The 22,960-nt window shown below is 44.5% G+C and overlaps 1 protein-coding gene across 1 annotated transcript in view; it reads right to left on the bottom strand.

Moving 5' to 3' along the window:
* The window catches only part of LOC125705209 (uncharacterized), a 170,038-nt gene that overhangs the window by 72,011 nt on the left and 75,067 nt on the right, over positions 1-22,960 (bottom strand). The window contains exon 2 of the mRNA XM_048971648.1: positions 6,422-6,478. Within this exon, the coding sequence (XP_048827605.1) occupies positions 6,422-6,478 (57 nt within the window). The remainder of the gene's footprint in view (positions 1-6,421; positions 6,479-22,960) is intronic.

The following is a 22,960-nucleotide window of genomic DNA, read 5'->3' as shown; positions in this document are numbered from 1 at the left end:
GGTACATCACCCGGTAACTATCCTACAGGATACAGGAGCGGCACAGTCTTTCTTAACTGAAGGGATTTTACCTTTAGATAGTACCACTTACCGTGGCACCGACGTATTGGTGCAAGGTATCGATCTGTGTGTGGCTGCGGTTCCTTTACATAGTGTGTATTTATGTACTCCTGACTTCTCTAGAATTGTACGTGTTGCGGTCCAGACCCAGTTACCTGTTCCAGGGGTCACGTTCATCCTGGGGAATGACATTGCGGGGAAGAGGATGGTTCCCCTACCTGAAGTTGCCCCAGAACCAGAGATCGGCGCAGATGATGTTGCGGCGGATCTGCCCCAGGTGTTCCCGGCTTGTGTGCTCACACGGGCCCAGCAGCGCAAGTTCGCCGACATTCAGCTGGCTGAGACATTTATGTCCGACCCGACACCTCCTTCGACATGTGACTTTGAATCCCCGGTCTCCGTGAAACCTGCTGTTTCCCCTGAGGTCCCCTCCACTACGGACGCTCTGACCAAGGCACAGGCGGAGGATTTCTCCTTAGAAGTATGTCGTACCTCTGCTGTGAACAAGGCAGAATTAAAGAACCACCCCATCGCATATTGTCACCGCAACCATGTGCTGATGAGGAAATTGCCCTCTCCGGACCTTGACACCTCAGCACCTTCAGTTATTCGCAGGCAGTTTGTTTTTTTGGCTCTGTGTGGTTTTGCTCTTGGGTGTTTTTTCTTGTAGGACCCCTGGTTGGGATTGCGAACACCTGCCGGGTTCGCTCTTGTGTGGGGGGGGTGTTACTTGCCATAAGGTTCAGGGGAGGGGTTGCCCTGCAGGTCCAGCTCGTCGCATGTTGCTCCCTTGGACCTGGCCATGCCCCCGATCTTCGGCACTGCTTCCAGATCTAGGATTGAAAAAGCCGTGGCGGGAGATTAGCGGGAGCTCTGCTCATTGTTGGTTTGTTTGGTTTGCTTGCGTTTCTTTGGATTGTTTGTGTATGACAGATTTTTGGTTTCCTGGTTTCCGACTTTTGCTTTGCCCCTCCTGTACCTTTGCCTTTGGTTTTGATCTCTTGCCTTCCTACTGACTACTCTTTTTGCCTCGCCTCTCGGATACTGCGTTTCGGCTTTCTGGTATGTTCTGTATGTTTGTGTCTGATAAGTGCGTAGGGAGTGACTGCTGTTTTGTTTTCGCGTACGTGTGGTTTACTATGTTTTTTGGTTAGGGAGTTAGGCTTAGTCTGTGTCATTTCATTTTCTCATCTTTTCATTTCATTTAGAATTAGCTTAGTTTGGATTTGTTCGTTAGCACTGTTTTGTTTATTGTTTTGGCCGTGTCACTCCCGAAGTCTGTTGCCTTATTGTTTGTAAAAGTGTTTGTGAATAAATATAAAAAAATACAAAAAAAGATCCCTTTGTTTCCCCTGTTCCCTTGTATTAACATAGTATTTAATTTAGGATCAGTTCTAACATAATGTTTGGCCCTTTAAAGCACTCATTCATTTTGTCAGTGAACAACTGTATAAATGTTTCCACTGCAGTTTGTTTTACTCTCCTAAAATCCACAGACTTGTATAATATACACATAGTACTTTGTGAAAGTCTTGGCCCATCAAGAAAAATGATGTTGAAATGATCTTCATGTTCATGTAGAAGTTCAGTATATCATGTCCATGAAAGCTTGCCAGCTCAGTCATTTCAGAACCTCTCCTGAAGTCACCACAGTATTTGCAGCAACCATCCAATACCCCCATGTACTTTTTCAATTAACCAGTAACACACCTCCTATGGCTAATCAATATCTCACTGACTTTTCTTAACCAGCTAAATTAGTGAATTAAATGAGCTGGTGGTGAAACTTTACAAATAGATGGAATGGCTGAGGAGAGGTTTGGGAACTGAAGCGGTGTTCATCTAACCATCCAGTGAGATGTTAGTAACTTTTTTTGGAGAACAGAAGAAATTACTGTTAGTTATTATTGTGATGGAACAAAAACAAATGAAGGCTGTGTGTGTGTGTGTGTGTATATATATATATATATATATAAGAATTCAATGGCTTTGAGAATTATGTATTTTAATAAATGTATTACCTGTACATTACCTCACCTGAATCTTTTCGTAGGAAATGCAGCAGAGTATTACATAATTTTCTCTCTGCTGGAATGTAATTGTCACGATCGGGGTGTAGCAGACGGGCGATCGTGCGGGTAAGGAGCAGGCAGGCAAGCGGGATACGGGGAAAACGGGGTTTTATTAGGGGAAACCGGAGCAGGACGGGAAACAGACATTGACAACATCAATGACGGACGAAGGACTCGGGTAAGACACGGACTGAAATACACAGGACTGATTGAAAATAATCAGACACAGCTGGGTACAATCCGGGAAACACACGTGGTTAGGCAGGGGGCGTGGCACACAGGAGGAGCCGACGAGCAGGGCATGACAGTAATGAAGATGAGACCTTCATTGAAATGGTAAACTTTTCACATTAAACTTGATTACTTTTGGGAGTTAAGTAACATTCGAATTTAATAGCTGAAATGATACATGTGAAAGTATTGGATTTGCTTTTGGTTTTCTTTTAACTGTGACTAATTAAATCTTTCCAGGTGCAGTGTGACCTGGGCCAGAGATGGGCGCATTTTCAACGTGCTAAATTTGAGCCACAACATGAGGGAAACTATTTCTGCAACAAAATGCATACTGAAATAGTTTTTAAGGAAAAGCACCGAAGATTTTTGACATGCACTTTACTCTTACATTTTTTTTCTACCCAAATTCTGAATACTTAAATCAGAATAAAAAACAATGTATTTTGTTTATTATATGTTAACTAGTAACTTTGTTTAATTATTAAAATCGAAGTTGAGCGGTTTTAATGACCATTTTGTAAAGTGTCTTTAATGGAATAACTTCTTTCAAATGGTGCAAATACATCAAGTCTGTGAGCTTGTTTCAGTCTGAATAGTGTTAACAGTGCATTTCAAAATTGGGAACACAGCTCATAACTTACATCCTGGATGCTGATTTTGTGTTAAAAAAGATTGTAATGCTGGGTTGCCAACATACGCAACCGGTGTGACACGCTGTCAGACTCTCATTACCTGAGACTGGTAATATTTTTTGGAAGATCACCCTTCCCCCTACTGAAAGACATCCGGAGAAATATGACTATATGTTTTATTATTGGGATAAATTTCCCTCAATATGCTTTACCAAGTGGATCATATCATCACTACTTAAAGAACTTTAATGGTGATAAACCAGAGGTAGCGTATTCTGATAACCCAGATACAGCCATCAGAACATCTGATATATCAGAATATAATGTGTTTTTTTGTCCATTAAAGTTTCATAATATCTGTGTTATCATTAAATGAATGAAAGCATGTTCTGTTGGGTTAATCTGACTATCAGAACGTTCTACCTATATAAATACAAGCAAGAAGCATGTATTGATAGGCTAATTTGGCTGTCAGAACGTCCTACTTATAGATATGTACGATGGACACATAATATGGTAGTATATTCTGATAAGGTAGCACGGATTGATAGACATGACTACAAATTTACACTACAGTAGGATGTTCTGATAAAGTAGGACGTTTTAAAACACCAGCATTATCTTTGGTAAGATGGACACTCGTGCTGGGTGAAAGGTTGTCATACTAAGTCACATGGTAGAAACGGCAGAAAGGTGGAGAACATCGTGAGATTTTTCCTGTTTCTCAATTGGGAAAGAGGATGTGGACAGCAGGTAGAGGAGGTAACGGAAGGAGATCACTGTGAACACGGTATCTCCCTTAATGCGTGTTTGCTCTCTGCATTTTCATAAAGGCAAGTAAGATGTTTCTTGTTTAAGTAGTATTACTGAATATGCATTTTTTTTGTCTTCTAAAGTTGGTATTTTCACATTGGTTAACCTACGACAGCAAGCTAGTCTCACTACAGAGGGTAGCAGAAATGGGTTAATCTGTTCGTGATAAACTAGCGTTCCAGAGTGAATGCTTTTCACAGGCAACAGTAAACCGCAAAACTGTAATGACCCGTTTATCAGTGCATGTATGTGTATATTCCCATGCATGGATTATAAGCCACAATGCTGAATAAGGCTGTCACTGTGTGCTGTGCTCTGACAAACCAATGCGCAGCTATGGTTTAAGTTTAGAAACATTTGCAAGTACAGTTTCAAGTAACGTTCCACATGTCGTCTGGAAGGATCTGCACAAACTCATTGTATACCGAGCCTGTCTTCTGCTTGCCACTTGTATTTCATTTTAAATATTACCAATAAAGTTTATGTCCATGCAATGACATTTTTCTGGTGTTCTTGACTCTTTTCCTTTCTTAAACACCTAAATTACTAGTGTGTTTTGGTAATGAAAGTTGCTTATTACTGATTACATAAAACATTACATTTTCGTGGAGAAAAACAACAATATGAAATACTAAGTTTGTTAACCGAATGTGTTTACACCCGCGATACACTCAAAATGGCGAATTGGGGCGTGTCACGTGCGGACACGTGACCGACAAAGACCGAGTATGAAATTAATGACAAAAGTAGTCGATGCGAAAATACACTTTGAATTACACTTATCGAATAAAAAGCATCCCCGCGACCCAATAGGATAAGCGGTTTGGGAAATGGATGGATGGATGGGAATAAAAAGCATTTCATCAATGGTGCTTTGAATTTTTAGGGGCTGCAATTCAATATGTCTATACATTTAAAACATTGAAAATTTCAACTGAAAACATTTAAATTGTAACGTAATTGCTTAAACATTCATAGAAAAATATTCGGCTTCCAAAATTCAGTCTCAAAACATACCGCTTATAAAGTGCATCTTTATAATTCAGCCACATGAATTCAGTTCATTTATTTTCGCCTCAAAATAAATTTCAAAAGAACAAATTCAGCTGAAAATATTCGATGTGCTTTATTCGCATCGTTATTATTCAAGCGGTGATATTCAGTCCTCTTATTTCTGCTGTACGATATTAAGTTCTGTTATTTTCGCTGTTTCAAATACGCTGCCACAACTTCCGTGGTTTAAAATGCGGTCCGAAATTCGACCTCCTACACCCGGGACCAGCAGGATGAGCGACAGGCTGCCTGCCGGTAGAGAAGCGCGCTCAACATGCAGCAAGCGGCAAGTTCGCAGGCCGCATTAATTATCACCAAACTTACCTTGCTGCTCGGCCTCCGGCAGGCGAGCAGGAGACGCCGGGGATCCGGGACGCACCGGACCCGCCTGCCCGCCAAAACCTCGGCGACCGAGGAGGGCGGCGCTGCAGCGGACTCAAGCCGCTTCCCACTCGGCAGTGACGAGAAGCCGCACCGCCGGAAGTCTCCAGCAGCCCCATGCGCTGGCTGCCCGCGGAGAAGGGAGCCTGGCTGTGTGAGGCGCTGGGCATGGTCACCGCTGGAAGATGAGCCGGGTGCCGTTAAGGCGCGGAAGAAGGGTCGGAGCCGGCCGGGAACCGACATTCCAGCACCGGCCAGCAGCTAGGCAGGGCACCGAGGGGACGCGACTGGCATCGTCACTGAGGTGGGGACTGGGCGGCTTTCTAAATTAATTTTTATTATTTTTAAAGACGGCATATCTGAAAGTCTGACCTGTACGTTTCGGCTAACGTAAATGACAATAGGAGGAATAAAACTCACCAACCACTCAACATGTGCGTCAGCTATACAATTTATTTTTTGTTTTATATAATACAACACTTATTTAATAGGTATATGTTAGGCTGCTTGGTTGTCTCCGTCCTCCACGTCTCTCTCATCAACGGCGGACTGTGGTCGGTCTGTACATTTCGCCGTCCGATTTTGTACATGTCGGCATTTGCCTCCTTCTATTTAATTGCCGCATGGGCCTCCTTGGTTGCGGCTCCGGCTCCTTTCCTAAATCGCCTTCCGATTGACTCTGCCTACGGTCGTGTTTAGACCTCAGTGGCTTCACTTCTTTTTTAGGCTCTGCGCTCCTGCCCAATCGGCTCCTGACGATGCGTCGTCTTAACCGCTCACAATTTATGTATGCGTCGGAGCCGGGCATGGCCACTGGGCTCATTTCCTTCTCTCCCTCCTCATTGCCCGCGTCAGAGGCAGGCGTGGCCACTGGGCAGCTCTCCTGCTCTCCTTCATCCTTGGCTTCCTCAGAGCCGGGCATGGCCACTGGGCAGCTCTCCTGCTCTCCTTTATCCTTGGCTTCCTCAGAGCCGGCCATGGCCACTGGGCAGCTCTCCTGCTCTCCTTCATCCTTGGCTTCCTCAGAGCCAGGCATGGCCACTGGGCAGCTCTCCTGCTCTCCTTTATCCTTGGCTTCCTCAGAGCCAGGCATGGCCACTGGGCAGCTCTCCTGCTCTCCTTTATCCTTGGCTTCCTCAGAGCCGGCCATGGCCACTGGGCAGCTCTCCTGCTCACCTTTATCCTTGGCTTCCTTAGAGCCGGGCATGGCCACTGGGCAGATCTCCTGCTCTCCTTTATCCTTGCCTTCATCAGAGCCGGGCATGGCAACCGTATCCCTGTCGGTATCTCGCTTTGTATTTTTTCTCATCTTTTTCAAAAAGTTAAGGAAACCGCACTTCTTTGGGCCCTGAACATTTTGCTGTTTCGGGCCTTGTGCCTTAGTGCAGCTTAATCCCATAATAATGATAGCTAAAGTTCTCTTCTACTAATGCTTCCTTTGAGAGAGTCTCTAAGAATGAAATGTGAAGGTCAAACTGCTATTTATATAGCAAAATCTCCGTTGACAAGTTCCGGAATTCTAGTGCGTAGTGACATCAGAGGTCCATCCATATAAGGCATGTGTCATTTCATTTTCCATGCCAGTATAGAGTATGCTGATTGGTTTAAAAAATAATAAAAAAAAACACCTGTCTCTGTGTGTGTGTCTTATCCCTTATCCTACCAATACAATCCATGTTATTACTTAAAAGCTTGTTTGCAATCCTTCACTGCTGATAGCTTTCAGTAACTTCAAGTAAACATTAATTGTGTTAATATGATCAGTGTTTCCCCTACCATTATATTAGGGGGTCGCTCCTGCCCCCCCAATGTCACCTCCCGCCCACCTTGAAGGTCAAGTTAATTTCATTTAATTTTATTTTCTACATAGCAGCAGATCACAATAAAAGTCATTTAAGGTTTCCTTCCCTATAGAACAGGTCTATACATTGTCCTTTTATTAAACAAACTAAATAGCCTAATGTTATTTATCTTATTTACGCCACAGCTTGTCATTTTTGTCTCTACATGGTCGCGTGTTTACAATTCTCATCTGCTCTCTGTATCGCGCATGGCGGAGTTCCGCCCCAACGCGCGTGCACACAGACAAAAATATCTGCGCTTTTTAACTGGTGTCATTAAAAGAAACACATGAACACCATGAATCCTGTCGGTGTCCATCTGCCCCCCCCCTCCCCCTCCCCCTCCCTCCAATAGCTGTAAGCCTAGGGGGAACGCTGATGATTATATTAATATGGGTTCATTTTAACCCCAATATAATATAATTGAAATTAGCACACGGTCATTTGAACTTCAACACTTTTAAATATGTATTGACTTGAAAGTAGGGTGTCATGGAGGCTTAGCTGGAGGCCCTGTTGTCTGTCACCGATGGGTTTGGGGCTTTGAATCTCATCACTGCTTGGCAGGGGTGCCGTAATGGTGGGGGAAAGTTAGGATGATTCCAAGGGCCCCTGGATGACAGGCGGCCTAAAAAATTTGGAGAATAGCTGGATTGGTCTGGAGTGGGGGGCCCAATATGATATACCTTCATGGGGCCCACAGTCTCTAGCAATGCCCCTGCTGCTCGGTATATGTTCCATAGTGTACGAGTGTGTGTGTATATGACCTGTGATGGACTCGCATCCTGCCCAGGATGTACCTTAGCCTTGTGCCCCGTGCTGCTTGGCACGGGCCCCAGGTGACTCTGCCCAGGGCAAGCAGACTGATGGTTGGGTGATTCTTCGATATGGAAAGCGCAAAGGCTCAGGACACAGAAGTTACATCATACCTTTGGGGTTTGGTGGTCAAAGATGACTTTCAAGTGTTGCATGCATTTTCTCTGGATCCTCTGTTTTACTCCCAAGATGGAAAGAGGTGTATTTAGGTAAATTTGTGTCTCTAAATTGCCTTGTGTGTATGACTGGGTGTGTGTTTGCCCGGTAACAATCATCCAGGATGTTACCCTGGTTCTATGCCTCAGCCGGTCCATGTTTTTGCTGTGTCTCCGGTCCATCTGTGTCTTCTTCAAATTGACTCCTTGATTTTGTGTGATACTTTAAATTAGGACCATGGAAAACATGAACTGAATAAATAGTTCCATTTATTAAAACAGCATAAGTGGAAATTAGTATTTTTAAAAGCACTAACCAACGCAGAAATGGAAAACAATGATGTGACATTATGAGAAATAAATTGACAAATTCATAAAAAAAATTGGCATGATTAAAAAAAAACACCAGTGAGTGATTGAAATCGTCTCATTCGAGGCAGTAGGATGAGGAATTTGCGCGCACACACACGCACATATTGTACTGCCATTGTAATGAGATAATCAATACATTTACTTTATTTTTACATATTTTGCATATTCACTTGCCAGTGGTTTTAATGTTGTGGCTGAACAGTGTCTGTCTGTGTGTGTTTGCACAGATCAGATTTGGCGATCAAAATGTCCCCAAAGTGTGATAAAACTCAAAACTTACTTTTTGGGGACATTTTTCATAACCACAATTTTATTTAAAAAAAACTCAGCTGTGGGCAGCTAAAACTGTTTGCAGGACCCCTTATATGACAAGAATCATCGGCACGATTCTGGAGTTGCGACATTTGAAAACGAGATCGCTATAGTCCCCCTTTTGTGAAAAAGCATTACAGAAAGTCGGATAAGTGAGACTGTAAACATGAATCCAGTGTCAAAGCTGCGGGAAATGAAAGGCCAGGCCTATGGCCACCGCTGATTGTGAATAGGACTTGGGTTCAGGAGACTTTCCGATATTTCTGCGTTTTTAGAAGTTTTCCAAAATTTCTGAAATATTACGTAGTCTGTGTCTCTCTCTGCTCCCGCGACACCTCGGTCCGCCCGACGCCACAGAAGCAGTGTTTCATTTTATCAGTTTGTAACTTGGCGGCAATCTTACCTTCAGACAAAATAGATGCAAAGGCCTGTATGTCTTCAGCACCCATCTCTGCACATTCGGAATGGAAACCTCTGTATCACCATCCATAATCAAATGTGAATCCCATAATCAGAATATCTCTAGCGAACTGACATTTGAGGTTATATGTACAATACAATAATTTTAGCGATTGTTGTTTTAAGGCTGCATATCTGAAAGTCTGACCTGTATGTTTCGGCTGAAGTAAATGGCAATAGGAGGAATAAAACTCACCAACCACTCAGCATGTGCGTCAGCTATACACTTTATTTTTTGTTTTCATGGCACTTGTATAATAAGCATATGTGAGGCTGCTGGGTTAGTTGTCTCTGTCCTCCATGTCCCTCTCCTGGTCCAGTTTACAGTCCTCATTGGCGGACCGTGGTCAGTATGAACATTTCGGTGTCCGACTTCGTGCATGTCGACACTTGCCGCCTTTTATTAAATCTCCTCATTGGCCTTCTCGGTTGCGCCTCAGGCTCTTTCCCCAAGTCGCCTTCAGACTTTGTGTTCCTCTGGTCCAGGGTAGAACTCAGTGGCTTCATTTTCTTTATTGGCTGTGCGCCCCTGCCCAGCCGGCTCCTGACAATCCGGCGTCTTAGCTGCTCACTGTCTATCTTTAGCATGTCTGAGGCAGGCCTGGCAACTGGGCAGCCCTCCTGCTGTCCTTCGTCTGTGCCTTTGTCTGAGCCAGGCCTGGCCACTGGGCAGCCCTCCTGCTGTCCTTCGTCTGTGCCTTTGTCTGAGCCAGGCCTGGCCACTGGGCAGCCCTCCTGCTGTCCTTCGTCTGTGCCTTTGTCTGAGGCAGGCCTAGCAACTGGGCAGCCCTCCTGCTGTCCTTCGTCTGTGCCTTTGTCTGAGGCAGGCCTGGCAACTGGGCAGCCCTCCTGCTGTCCTTCCTCTGTGCCTTTGTCTGAGCCAGGCCTAGCAACTGGGCAGCCCTCCTGCTGTCCTTCCTCTGTGCCTTTGTCTGAGCCAGGCCTGGCCACTGGGCAACCCTCCTGCTGTACATTACTGTCTTCCTCACCAACAGAGCAATCGTTCAGAACCACTTCAGCCACCGTATCCCTGTCTGTGTCTCACCGTGTATTGTTCCTCATCTTCTTCAAAAAGCTTAGGAAACCGCACTTCTTCTTTAGGCCCTGAACATTTTTGCTGTTTAGGGCCCTTTGCCTTTGTGCAGCTTAATTCCATATTAATGATAGCTTAGCTTCTCTTCCACTAATGCTTCCTCTAAGAGAGTCTGTAAGAATGAAATGTGAAGGTGAAACTGCTATTTATATAGCAAAATCTGTTGTGACATCACAGAGGTCCATCCATATAAGGCATCTGTCATTTCATTGTTTACGCCAGCAGAGAGTATCCTGATTGGTTTAAAAAATAATATTAAATCATTATTTAAAAAAAATACCTGTGTGTGTGTGTGTGTGTTATCCCTTATTCTACAGTACCAACACGTGTGTGTGTGCATGTGGAACTGCATAGCCTGGGAAGGCCAACCTTCTCTCAGGAGAGTCTAAGCCCAACTTTTTCACAGAATTACTGGTTTTAAATATTCAGCAAAATTGAGGAAGCAAAAACGTCCACATGGTGAACAACGTGGAAAGCTGTGGGCAGCTAAAACTGTTTGCAGGGCCCCTTATATCGCACGATTCTGGAGTTGCGACATTTGAAAACGAGATCGCTATAGTCCCCCTTTTGTGAAAAAGCATTACAGAAAGTCGGATAAGTGAGACTGTAAACATGAAACCAGTGTCAAAGCTGCGGGAAATGAAAGGCCAGGCCTATGGCCACCGCTGATTGTGAATAGGACTTGGGTTCAGGAGACTTTCCGATATTTCTGCGTTTTTAGAAGTTTTCCAAAATTTCTGAAATATTACGTAGTCTGTGTCTCTCTCTGCTCCCGCGACGCCTCGGTCCGCCCGACGCCACAGAAGCAGTGTTTCATTTTATCAGTTTGTAACTTGGCGGCAATCTTACCTTCAGACAAAATAGACGCAAAGGCCTGTATGTCTTCAGCACCTATCTCTGCACATTCGGAATGGAAACCTCTGAATCACCATCCATACTCAAATTTGAATCCCATAATCAGAATATCTCTAGCGAACTGACATTTGAGGTTATATGTACAATACAATAATTTTAGCGATTATTGTTTTAAGGCTGCATATCTGAAAGTCTGACCTGTATGTTTCGGCTGAAGTAAATGGCAATAGGAGGAATAAAACTCACCAACCACTCAGCATGTGCGTCAGCTATACACTTTATTTTTTGTTTTCATGGCACTTGTATAATAAGCATATGTGAGGCTGCTGGGTTAGTTGTCTCTGTCCTCCATGTCCCTCTCCTGGTCCAGTTTACAGTCCTCATTGGCGGACCGTGGTCAGTATGAACATTTCGGTGTCCGACTTCGTGCATGTCGACACTTGCCGCCTTTTATTAAATCTCCTCATTGGCCTTCTCGGTTGCGCCTCAGGCTCTTTCCCCAAGTCGCCTTCAGACTTTGTGTTCCTCTGGTCCAGGGTAGAACTCAGTGGCTTCATTTTCTTTATTGGCTGTGCGCCCCTGCCCAGCCGGCTCCTGACAATCCGGCGTCTTAGCTGCTCACTGTCTATCTTTAGCATGTCTGAGGCAGGCCTGGCAACTGGGCAGCCCTCCTGCTGTCCTTCGTCTGTGCCTTTGTCTGAGGCAGGCCTGGCAACTGGGCAGCCCTCCTGCTGTCCTTCGTCTGTGCCTTTGTCTGAGGCAGGCCTGGCCACTGGGCAGCCCTCCTGCCGTACATTACTGTCTTCCTCACCAACAGAGCAATCGTTCAGAACCACTTCAGCCACCGTATCCCTGTCTGTGTCTCGCCGTGTATTGTTCCTCATCTTCTTCAAAAAGCTTAGGAAACCGCACTTCTTCTTTAGGCCCTGAACATTTTTGCTGTTTAGGGCCCTTTGCCTTTGTGCAGCTTAATTCCATATTAATGATAGCTTAGCTTCTCTTCCACTAATGCTTCCTCTAAGAGAGTCTGTAAGAATGAAATGTGAAGGTGAAACTGCTATTTATATAGTAAAATCTGTTGTGACATCAGAGGTCCATCCATATAAGGCATCTGTCATTTCATTGTTTACGCCAGCAGAGAGTATCCTGATTGGTTTAAAAAATAATATTAAATCATTATTTAAAAAAAATACCTGTGTGTGTGTGTGTGTTATCCCTTATTCTACAGTACCAACACGTGTGTGTGTGCATGTGGAACTGCATAGCCTGGGAAGGCCAACCTTCTCTCAGGAGAGTCTAAGCCCAACTTTTTCACAGAATTACTGGTTTTAAATATTCAGCAAAATTGAGGAAGCAAAAACGTCCACATGGTGAACAACGTGGAAAGCTGTGGGCAGCTAAAACTGTTTGCAGGGCCCCTTATATCGCACGATTCTGGAGTTGCGACATTTGAAAATGAGATCGCTATAGTCCCCCTTTTGTGAAAAAGCATTACAGAAAGTCGGATAAGTGAGACTGTAAACATGAAACCAGTGTCAAAGCTGCGGGAAATGAAAGGCCAGGCCTATGGCCACCGCTGATTGTGAATAGGACTTGGGTTCAGGAGACTTTCCGATATTTCTGCGTTTTTAGAAGTTTTCCAAAATTTCTGAAATATTACGTAGTCTGTGTCTCTCTCTGCTCCCGCGACGCCTCGGTCCGCCCGACGCCACAGAAGCAGTGTTTCATTTTATCAGTTTGTAACTTGGCGGCAATCTTACCTTCAGACAAAATAGACGCAAAGGCCTGTATGTCTTCAGCACCCATCTCTGCACATTCGGAATGGAAACCTCTGTATCACCATCCATAATCAAATGTGAATCCCATAATCAGAATATCTCTAGCGAACTGACATTTGAGGTTATATGTACAATACAATAATTTTAGCGATTGTTGTTTTAAGGCTGCATATCTGAAAGTCTGACCTGTATGTTTCGGCTGAAGTAAATGGCAATAGGAGGAATAAAACTCACCAACCACTCAGCATGTGCGTCAGCTATACACTTTATTTTTTGTTTTCATGGCACTTGTATAATAAGCATATGTGAGGCTGCTGGGTTAGTTGTCTCTGTCCTCCATGTCCCTCTCCTGGTCCAGTTTACAGTCCTCATTGGCGGACCGTGGTCAGTATGAACATTTCGGTGTCCGACTTCATCATGTCGACACTTGCCGCCTTTTATTAAATCTCCTCATTGGCCTTCTCGGTTGCACCTCAGGCTCTTTCCCCAAGTCGCCTTCAGACTTTGTGTTCCTTTGGTCCAGGGTAGAACTCAGTGGCTTCATTTTCTTTATTGGCTGTGCGCCCCTGCCCAGCCGGCTCCTGACAATCCGGCGTCTTAGCTGCTCACTGTCTATCTTTAGCATGTCTGAGGCAGGCCTGGCAACTGGGCAGCCGTCCTGCTGTCCTTCGTCTGTGCCTTTGTCTGAGCCAGGCCTGGCCACTGGGCAACCCTCCTGCTGTCCTTCGTCTGTGCCTTTGTCTGAGCCAGGCCTGGCCACTGGGCAGCCCTCCTGCTGTCCTTCGTCTGTGCCTTTGTCTGAGCCAGGCCTGGCCACTGGGCAGCCCTCCTGCTGTCCTTCGTCTGTGCCTTTGTCTGAGGCAGGCCTGGCCACTGGGCAGCCCTCCTGCTGTACATTACTGTCTTCCTCACCAACAGAGCAATCGTTCAGAACCACTTCAGCCACCGTATCCCTGTCTGTGTCTCGCCGTGTATTGTTCCTCATCTTCTTCAAAAAGCTTAGGAAACCGCACTTCTTCTTTAGGCCCTGAACATTTTTGCTGTTTAGGGCCCTTTGCCTTTGTGCAGCTTAATTCCATATTAATGATAGCTTAGCTTCTCTTCCACTAATGCTTCCTCTAAGAGAGTCTGTAAGAATGAAATGTGAAGGTGAAACTGCTATTTATATAGCAAAATCTGTTGTGACATCACAGAGGTCCATCCATATAAGGCATCTGTCATTTCATTGTTTACGCCAGCAGAGAGTATCTTGATTGGTTTAAAAAATAATATTAAATCATTATTAAAAAAAAATACCTGTGTGTGTGTGTGTGTGTGTGTGTTATCCCTTATTCTACAGTACCAACACGTGTGTGTGTGCATGTGGAACTGCATAGCTTGGGAAGGCCAACCTTCTCTCAGGAGAGTCTAAGCCCAACTTTTTCACAGAATTACTGGTTTTAAATATTCAGCAAAATTGAGGAAGCAAAAACGTCCACATGGTGAACAACGTGGAAAGCTGTGGGCAGCTAAAACTGTTTGCAGGGCCCCTTATATCGCACGATTCTGGAGTTGCGACATTTGAAAACGAGATCGCTATAGTCCCCCTTTTGTGAAAAAGCATTACAGAAAGTCGGATAAGTGAGACTGTAAACATGAAACCAGTGTCAAAGCTGCGGGAAATGAAAGGCCAGGCCTATGGCCACCGCTGATTGTGAATAGGACTTGGGTTCAGGAGACTTTCCGATATTTCTGCGTTTTTAGAAGTTTTCCAAAATTTCTGAAATATTACGTAGTCTGTGTCTCTCTCTGCTCCCGCGACGCCTCGGTCCGCCCGACGCCACAGAAGCAGTGTTTCATTTTATCAGTTTGTAACTTGGCGGCAATCTTACCTTCAGACAAAATAGACGCAAAGGCCTGTATGTCTTCAGCACCCATCTCTGCACATTCGGAATGGAAACCTCTGTATCACCATCCATAATCAAATGTGAATCCCATAATCAGAATATCTCTAGCGAACTGACATTTGAGGTTATATGTACAATACAATAATTTTAGCGATTGTTGTTTTAAGGCTGCATATCTGAAAGTCTGACCTGTATGTTTCGGCTGAAGTAAATGGCAATAGGAGGAATAAAACTCACCAACCACTCAGCATGTGCGTCAGCTATACACTTTATTTTTTGTTTTCATGGCACTTGTATAATAAGCATATGTGAGGCTGCTGGGTTAGTTGTCTCTGTCCTCCATGTCCCTCTCCTGGTCCAGTTTACAGTCCTCATTGGCGGACCGTGGTCAGTATGAACATTTCGGTGTCCGACTTCATCATGTCGACACTTGCCGCCTTTTATTAAATCTCCTCATTGGCCTTCTCGGTTGCACCTCAGGCTCTTTCCCCAAGTCGCCTTCAGACTTTGTGTTCCTCTGGTCCAGGGTAGAACTCAGTGGCTTCATTTTCTTTATTGGCTGTGCGCCCCTGCCCAGCCGGCTCCTGACAATCCGGCGTCTTAGCTGCTCACTGTCTATCTTTAGCATGTCTGAGGCAGGCCTGGCAACTGGGCAGCCGTCCTGCTGTCCTTCGTCTGTGCCTTTGTCTGAGCCAGGCCTGGCCACTGGGCAACCCTCCTGCTGTCCTTCGTCTGTGCCTTTGTCTGAGCCAGGCCTGGCCACTGGGCAGCCCTCCTGCTGTCCTTCGTCTGTGCCTTTGTCTGAGCCAGGCCTGGCCACTGGGCAGCCCTCCTGCTGTCCTTCGTCTGTGCCTTTGTCTGAGGCAGGCCTGGCCACTGGGCAGCCCTCCTGCTGTACATTACTGTCTTCCTCACCAACAGAGCAATCGTTCAGAACGACTTCAGCCACCGTATCCCTGTCTGTGTCTCGCCGTGTATTGTTCCTCATCTTCTTCAAAAAGCTTAGGAAACCGCACTTCTTCTTTAGGCCCTGAACATTTTTGCTGTTTAGGGCCCTTTGCCTTTGTGCAGCTTAATTCCATATTAATGATAGCTTAGCTTCTCTTCCACTAATGCTTCCTCTAAGAGAGTCTGTAAGAATGAAATGTGAAGGTGAAACTGCTATTTATATAGCAAAATCTGTTGTGACATCACAGAGGTCCATCCATATAAGGCATCTGTCATTTCATTGTTTACGCCAGCAGAGAGTATCTTGATTGGTTTAAAAAATAATATTAAATCATTATTAAAAAAAAATACCTGTGTGTGTGTGTGTGTGTGTGTTATCCCTTATTCTACAGTACCAACACGTGTGTGTGTGCATGTGGAACTGCATAGCTTGGGAAGGCCAACCTTCTCTCAGGAGAGTCTAAGCCCAACTTTTTCACAGAATTACTGGTTTTAAATATTCAGCAAAATTGAGGAAGCAAAAACGTCCACATGGTGAACAACGTGGAAAGCTGTGGGCAGCTAAAACTGTTTGCAGGGCCCCTTATATCGCACGATTCTGGAGTTGCGACATTTGAAAACGAGATCGCTATAGTCCCCCTTTTGTGAAAAAGCATTACAGAAAGTCGGATAAGTGAGACTGTAAACATGAAACCAGTGTCAAAGCTGCGGGAAATGAAAGGCCAGGCCTATGGCCACCGCTGATTGTGAATAGGACTTGGGTTCAGGAGACTTTCCGATATTTCTGCGTTTTTAGAAGTTTTCCAAAATTTCTGAAATATTACGTAGTCTGTGTCTCTCTCTGCTCCCGCGACGCCTCGGTCCGCCCGACGCCACAGAAGCAGTGTTTCATTTTATCAGTTTGTAACTTGGCGGCAATCTTACCTTCAGACAAAATAGACGCAAAGGCCTGTATGTCTTCAGCACCCATCTCTGCACATTCGGAATGGAAACCTCTGTATCACCATCCATAATCAAATGTGAATCCCATAATCAGAATATCTCTAGCGAACTGACATTTGAGGTTATATGTACAATACAATAATTTTAGCGATTGTTGTTTTAAGGCTGCATATCTGAAAGTCTGACCTGTATGTTTCGGCTGAAGTAAATGGCAATAGGAGGAATAAAACTCACCAACCACTCAGCATGTGCGTCAGCTATACACTTTATTTTTTGTTTTCATGGCACTTGTATAATAAGCATATGTGAGGCTGCTGGGTTAGTTGTCTCTGTCCTCCATGTCCCTCTCCTGGTCCAGTTTACAGTCCTCATTGGCGGACCGTGGTCAGTATGAACATTTCGGTGTCCGACTTCGTGCATGTCGACACTTGCCGCCTTTTATTAAATCTCCTCATTGGCCTTCTCGGTTGCGCCTCAGGCTCTTTCCCCAAGTCGCCTTCAGACTTTGTGTTCCTCTGGTCCAGGGTAGAACTCAGTGGCTTCATTTTCTTTATTGGCTGTGCGCCCCTGCCCAGCCGGCTCCTGACAATCCGGCGTCTTAGCTGCTCACTGTCTATCTTTAGCATGTCTGAGGCAGGCCTGGCAACTGGGCAGCCGTCCTGCTGTCCTTCGTCTGTGCCTTTGTCTGAGCCAGGCCTGGCCACTGGGCAACCCTCCTGCTGTCCTTCGTCTGTGCCTTTGTCTGAGGCAGGCCTGGCCACTGGGCAGCCCTCCTGCTGTCCTTCGTCTGTGCCTTTGTCTGAGCCAGGCCTGGCCACTGGGCAACCCTCCTGCTGTCCTTCGTCTGTGCCTTTGTCTGAGCCAGGCCTGGCCACTGGGCAACCCTCCTGCTGTCCTTCGTCTGTGCCTTTGTCTGAGGCAGGCCTGGCAACTGGGCAGCCCTCCTGCTGTCCTTCCTCTGTGCCTTTGTCTGAGCCAGGCCTGGCCACTGGGCAGCCCTCCTGCTGTACATTACTGTCTTCCTCACCAACAGAGCAATCGTTCAGAACGACTTCAGCCACCGTATCCCTGTCTGTGTCTCGCCGTGTATTGTTCCTCATCTTCTTCAAAAAGCTTAGGAAACCGCACTTCTTCTTTAGGCCCTGAACATTTTTGCTGTTTAGGGCCCTTTGCCTTTGTGCAGCTTAATTCCATATTAATGATACCTTAGCTTCTCTTCCACTAATGCTTCCTCTAAGAGAGTCTGTAAGAATGAAATGTGAAGGTGAAACTGCTATTTATATAGCAAAATCTGTTGTGACATCACAGAGGTCCATCCATATAAGGCATCTGTCATTTCATTGTTTACGCCAGCAGAGAGTATCCTGATTGGTTTAAAAAATAATATTAAATCATTATTTAAAAAAAATACCTGTGTGTGTGTGTGTGTTATCCCTTATTCTATAGTACCAACACGTGTTTGTGTGCATGTGGAACTGCATAGCCTGGGAAGGCCAACCTTCTCTCAGGAGAGTCTAAGCCCAACTTTTTCACAGAATTACTGGTTTTAAATATTCAGCAAAATTGAGGAAGCAAAAACTGTGGGCAGCTAAAACTGTTTGCAGGGCCCCTTATATCGCACGATTCTGGAGTTGCGACATTTGAAAACGAGATCGCTATAGTCCCCCTTTTGTGAAAAAGCATTACAGAAAGTCGGATAAGTGAGACTGTAAACATGAAACCAGTGTCAAAGCTGCGGGAAATGAAAGGCCAGGCCTATGGCCACCGCTGATTGTGAATAGGACTTGGGTTCAGGAGACTTTCCGATATTTCTGCGTTTTTAGAAGTTTTCCAAAATTTCTGAAATATTACATAGTCTGTGTCTCTCTCTGCTCCCGCGACGCCTCGGTCCGCCCGACGCCACAGAAGCAGTGTTTCATTTTATCAGTTTGTAACTTGGCGGCAATCTTACCTTCAGACAAAATAGACGCAAAGGCCTGTATGTCTTCAGCACCCATCTCTGCACATTCGGAATGGAAACCTCTGTATCACCATCCATAATCAAATGTGAATCCCATAATCAGAATATCTCTAGCGAACTGACATTTGAGGTTATATGTACAATACAATAATTTTAGCGATTGTTTTTTTTTTTTTTTTGAAGACAGCATATCTGAAAGTGTAGTAACTGACAAGTAAATGACAATAGGAGGAATAAAACTCACCAACCACTCAGTATGTAAAATAGCTATACACTTTATTTTTTGTTTTCATGGTAATCATATAGTTGTGTCCGACTTTGTGCGTGTCGGCACTTGCCGCCTTTTACTGAATCTCCTCATGGCTCTTCTCCGTTGCGCCTCAGGCTCTGTCCCCAAGTCGCCTTAAGACTTCGTATGCCTCCGGTCCAGGGTAGAGTCGCTTCATTCTTTACTGGCTGTGCGCCCCTGCCCAGCCGGCTCCTGACAATGCGTCGTCTTAGCCGCTCACTGTCTATCTTTCGCGTGTCAGAGCCAGGCCTGGCTACTGGGCTGCTCTCCTTCATCTTTGTCTTTGTCTGAGCCAGGCCTGGCCACTGGGCTGCTCTCCTTCATCTTTGTCTTTGTCTGAGCCAGGCCTGGCCACTGGGCTGCTCTCCTTCATGTTTGCCTTCGTCAGAGCCAGGCCTGGCCACTGGGCTGCTCTCCTTCATGTTTGCCTTCGTCAGAGCCAGGCCTGGCCACTGGGCTGCTCTCCTTCATGTTTGCCTTCGTCTGAGCCAGGCCTGGCCACTGGGCTGCTCTCCTGCTGTACGTTTTCTTCATCAGCAGGGCAATCGTTAAGCATCTCATGGCCGACATCAGCCACCATATACATCCCTGTCTGTGTCTCGGGATGAATTTTTCCTCATCTTGAAAAACCTCAGGAAAGCGCACATTCGTTTTTGTGCAGCTTAATCCCATAATGAATTGATAGGCTTGCTTCTTTCACCAGTGCTTCCTCTAAAAATGAAATGTGAAGGTGGGAAGCTGCTATTTATATAGCAAAATCTCCGTTGACAAATTCTAGTGCGTCGTGACATCACAGAGGTCCATTCATATAAGGCATCTGCTATTTCATTGTTTACGCTAGTAGAGAGTATGCTGATTGGTTTAAAAAATAATATTAAATCATTATTTAAAAAAGATACCTGTCTGTGTGTGTGTGTTAAAAGTTTTGTAGTTTAAATGACTGTGTTAATTTCAATTACATCATATTGGGGTCAAAATAAACCCATATTAGTTTCATCATCAGCGTTCCCCCAAGGCTTACAGCTATTGGGGGCGGGGTGGGGGGGGGCAGACGGACACCGACAGGATTCATGGTGTTCATGTGTTTCTTTTAATGACAGCAGTCAAAAAATGGTGATATTTTTGTCTGTGTGTGCGCACACGTGTCTGTGCACACGCGTCGAGGCGGAACTCCGCCATGCGCGATACAGAGAGCAGATGAGAATTATAAACACGGGACCGTGTAGAGACCAAAATGACAAGCAGTTGCGTAAATAAGATAATTAACATTAGGCTATTTAATTTGTTTAATAAAAGGACAATGTAATGTTCTATAGGAAAGGTTACCTTAAAGGATTCCTGTTGTGATCTGGCACTTTATGGAAAATAAAATTAAATAGAATGAACTTGATATTCAAGGGGGGGCGAGAGGTGACATTGGGGGGGGGGGAAGCATCCCCCTAATATAATGGTAGGGGAAACACTAATCATGTTAACACAATTAATGGTTAATTGAAGTTACTGAAAGCTATCAGCATTGACGGATGGCAAACAAGCTTTTAAGTAATAACATGGAATGTATTGGTACTGTAGGATAAGGGATAACTATGTATTGACTTGAAAGTAGGGTGTCATGGAGGCTTAGCTGGAGGCCCTGTTGTCTGTCACCGATGGGTTTGGGGCTTTGAATCTCATCACTGCTTGGCAGGGGTGCCGTAATGGTGGGGGAAAGTTAGGATGATTCCAAGGGCCCCTGGATGACAGGCGGCCTAAAAAATTTGGAGAATAGCTGGATTGGTCTGGAGTGGGGGGCCCAATATGATATGCCTTCATGGGGCCCACAGTCTCTAGCGATGCCCCTGCTGCTCGGTGTATGCATGAATGTTTTCCTGCAGACATTGGTTAGGCTAATTGGTGCTTCTGCAATTTCCCATAGTGTATGAGTGTGTGTGTATATGACCTGTGATGGACTCGCATCCTGCCCAGGATGTACCCCAGCCTTGTGCCCTGTGCTGCTTGGCACGGGCCCCAGGTGACTCTGCCCAGGGCAAACAGACTGATGGTTGGGTGATTCTTCGATATGGACGGTGCAGAGACTCAGGACACGGAAGTTACATCACAACTTTGGGGGTTGGGGTTCAAAGATGACTTTTAAGTGTTACATGCATTTTCTCTGGATCCTCTGTTTTACTCCCAAGATGGAAAGAGGTGTACTTAGGTAAATTTGTGTCTCTAAATTGCCTTGTGTGTATGACTGGGTGTGTGTTTGCCCGGTAACAATCATCCAGTATGTCACCCTGGTTCTATGCCTCAGCCGGTCCATGTGCAACTGTAGTCACAGGAACATCAAGCTGCTTCGAGATGGTCTTATAGCCTTTACCTTTGACATGCTTGTCTATAATTTTCTTTCTAATCTCCTGAGACAACTCTTTCCTTCGCTTCCTCTGGTCCATGTTGAGTGTGGTACACACCATGTCACCAAACAACACAGTGACTACCTGGGGCCCTATATATAGGTCCACTGACTGATTACAAGATTGTAGACACCTGTGATGCTAATTAGTGGACACACCTTGGATTAACATGTCCCTTTGGTCACATTATTTTCAGTCTTTTCTAGGGGTACCATAATTTTTGTCCAGGCCTGTTTCATGAGTTTTTTTTTTTAATTAATTCTGTTGAAGCATGGTTAAAAATCAATGTCTGACTTTTATTAGTTAAATTTCGTAGAATTTTTATTTATTATTACTTTTGTCAGATTAAAGTTATTTCTGTGACCATTGTGAGTTTTTCTTTCATTGACTGAAGGGTACCAACAATTTTGTCCACGTGTGTATATAAATAAAAAGAAAAACAAAGTCTGTAAATGCAATCAAAAAAGTAAAAATTTCAAAAGTCTTGTATTTTCTTTGGTTAATTTTGGTTAAGGTTAGGGCTGGCTGGGGGTTATGTGTCCCATCAATAGGATTAGAGTCTCTTTTTCCACATAGAAATGAATGGAAGGTCCCCATTTAGATAGGTACACCAATGTGTGTGTTTGTGTGTGATCAGGTATACCTTACCTTATAAGGAGACAATGTCCTCACAACGTGTGCGTGTGTGTGGAACTGCATAGCCTGGGAAACAGCATTTGCGTCCGGTGTTCTGTCATTTCGTCCTACCTATCGAACCCTCCTACCATGGCCATTTCAGTTTTTTGTGGCTGCACGCCCATAAATTCTTCCTACCGCCAGGTGTTTTTCCATGATTAGCAGCTAAGTGAGAGCACGGCAAGTAGATCCCCAAGTACAGCTTAATTCCTTTTACATAGTTGACGCAACTACTTGTTTTTAATAGTAAAATAAAATCTCCTGGTAATCTCCTGAGACCCCACCCATTCATTTATGTCCATTGCATCTATCTTTTCACTGATGTAAGGAAATGTATTTATTCCTGTAGTACACTACAGAGGACATGCTGTGAAAATAAAAATAAATTAGAAAAAATCTATATTGTAAGATGTCTTATACCCTTCTAAGACATAGAAAATCACAAATAACCTAAAATTAAAGGACACTTTTTCTCCTTGGGTCTCAGGAGGCTATTGCATGCTAATTGTGTGATTTTTGCAAGAAAAGGTGGTACTGGGTTAGGGTTAGGATTAACTCACTGCATGTGGCCTTAATCGGCTTGCTTACTATAATTAAGGCATATATCGATTGATTCTTTGTCAATGTTTTGTAAAACTTCATAAAATATAAATTTTTAGACGTTTTGTATATGTTCTAACAAGCAAAAAACTAAGCATATTTTAGTTATGGAAAAGAGGTGGAGTGACATCTTTGACTATCTGTCTTCAGGAAAATATCCTCCGGGATATTATAAATCCCAACGACAAAATCTGCGGAGATACGCGTCAAGGTTCAAGACAAAAGGTTAGTATTATGGTAACAAAGGTTAGTGTTATGTTTTTTTTTTTATTAACACTGACATTAAATGGTTTCTCACATTCCATTGAATATTAAGGAAAACTACAGATTAGAGCAGACTT

This window comes from Brienomyrus brachyistius, chromosome 12, assembly GCF_023856365.1.
Source record: "Brienomyrus brachyistius isolate T26 chromosome 12, BBRACH_0.4, whole genome shotgun sequence".
Taxonomy (NCBI): Eukaryota; Metazoa; Chordata; class Actinopteri; order Osteoglossiformes; family Mormyridae; genus Brienomyrus; species Brienomyrus brachyistius.
Note: the sequence above shows the minus strand (reverse complement) of the source record. Positions and strands in the feature narration are given on the sequence as shown.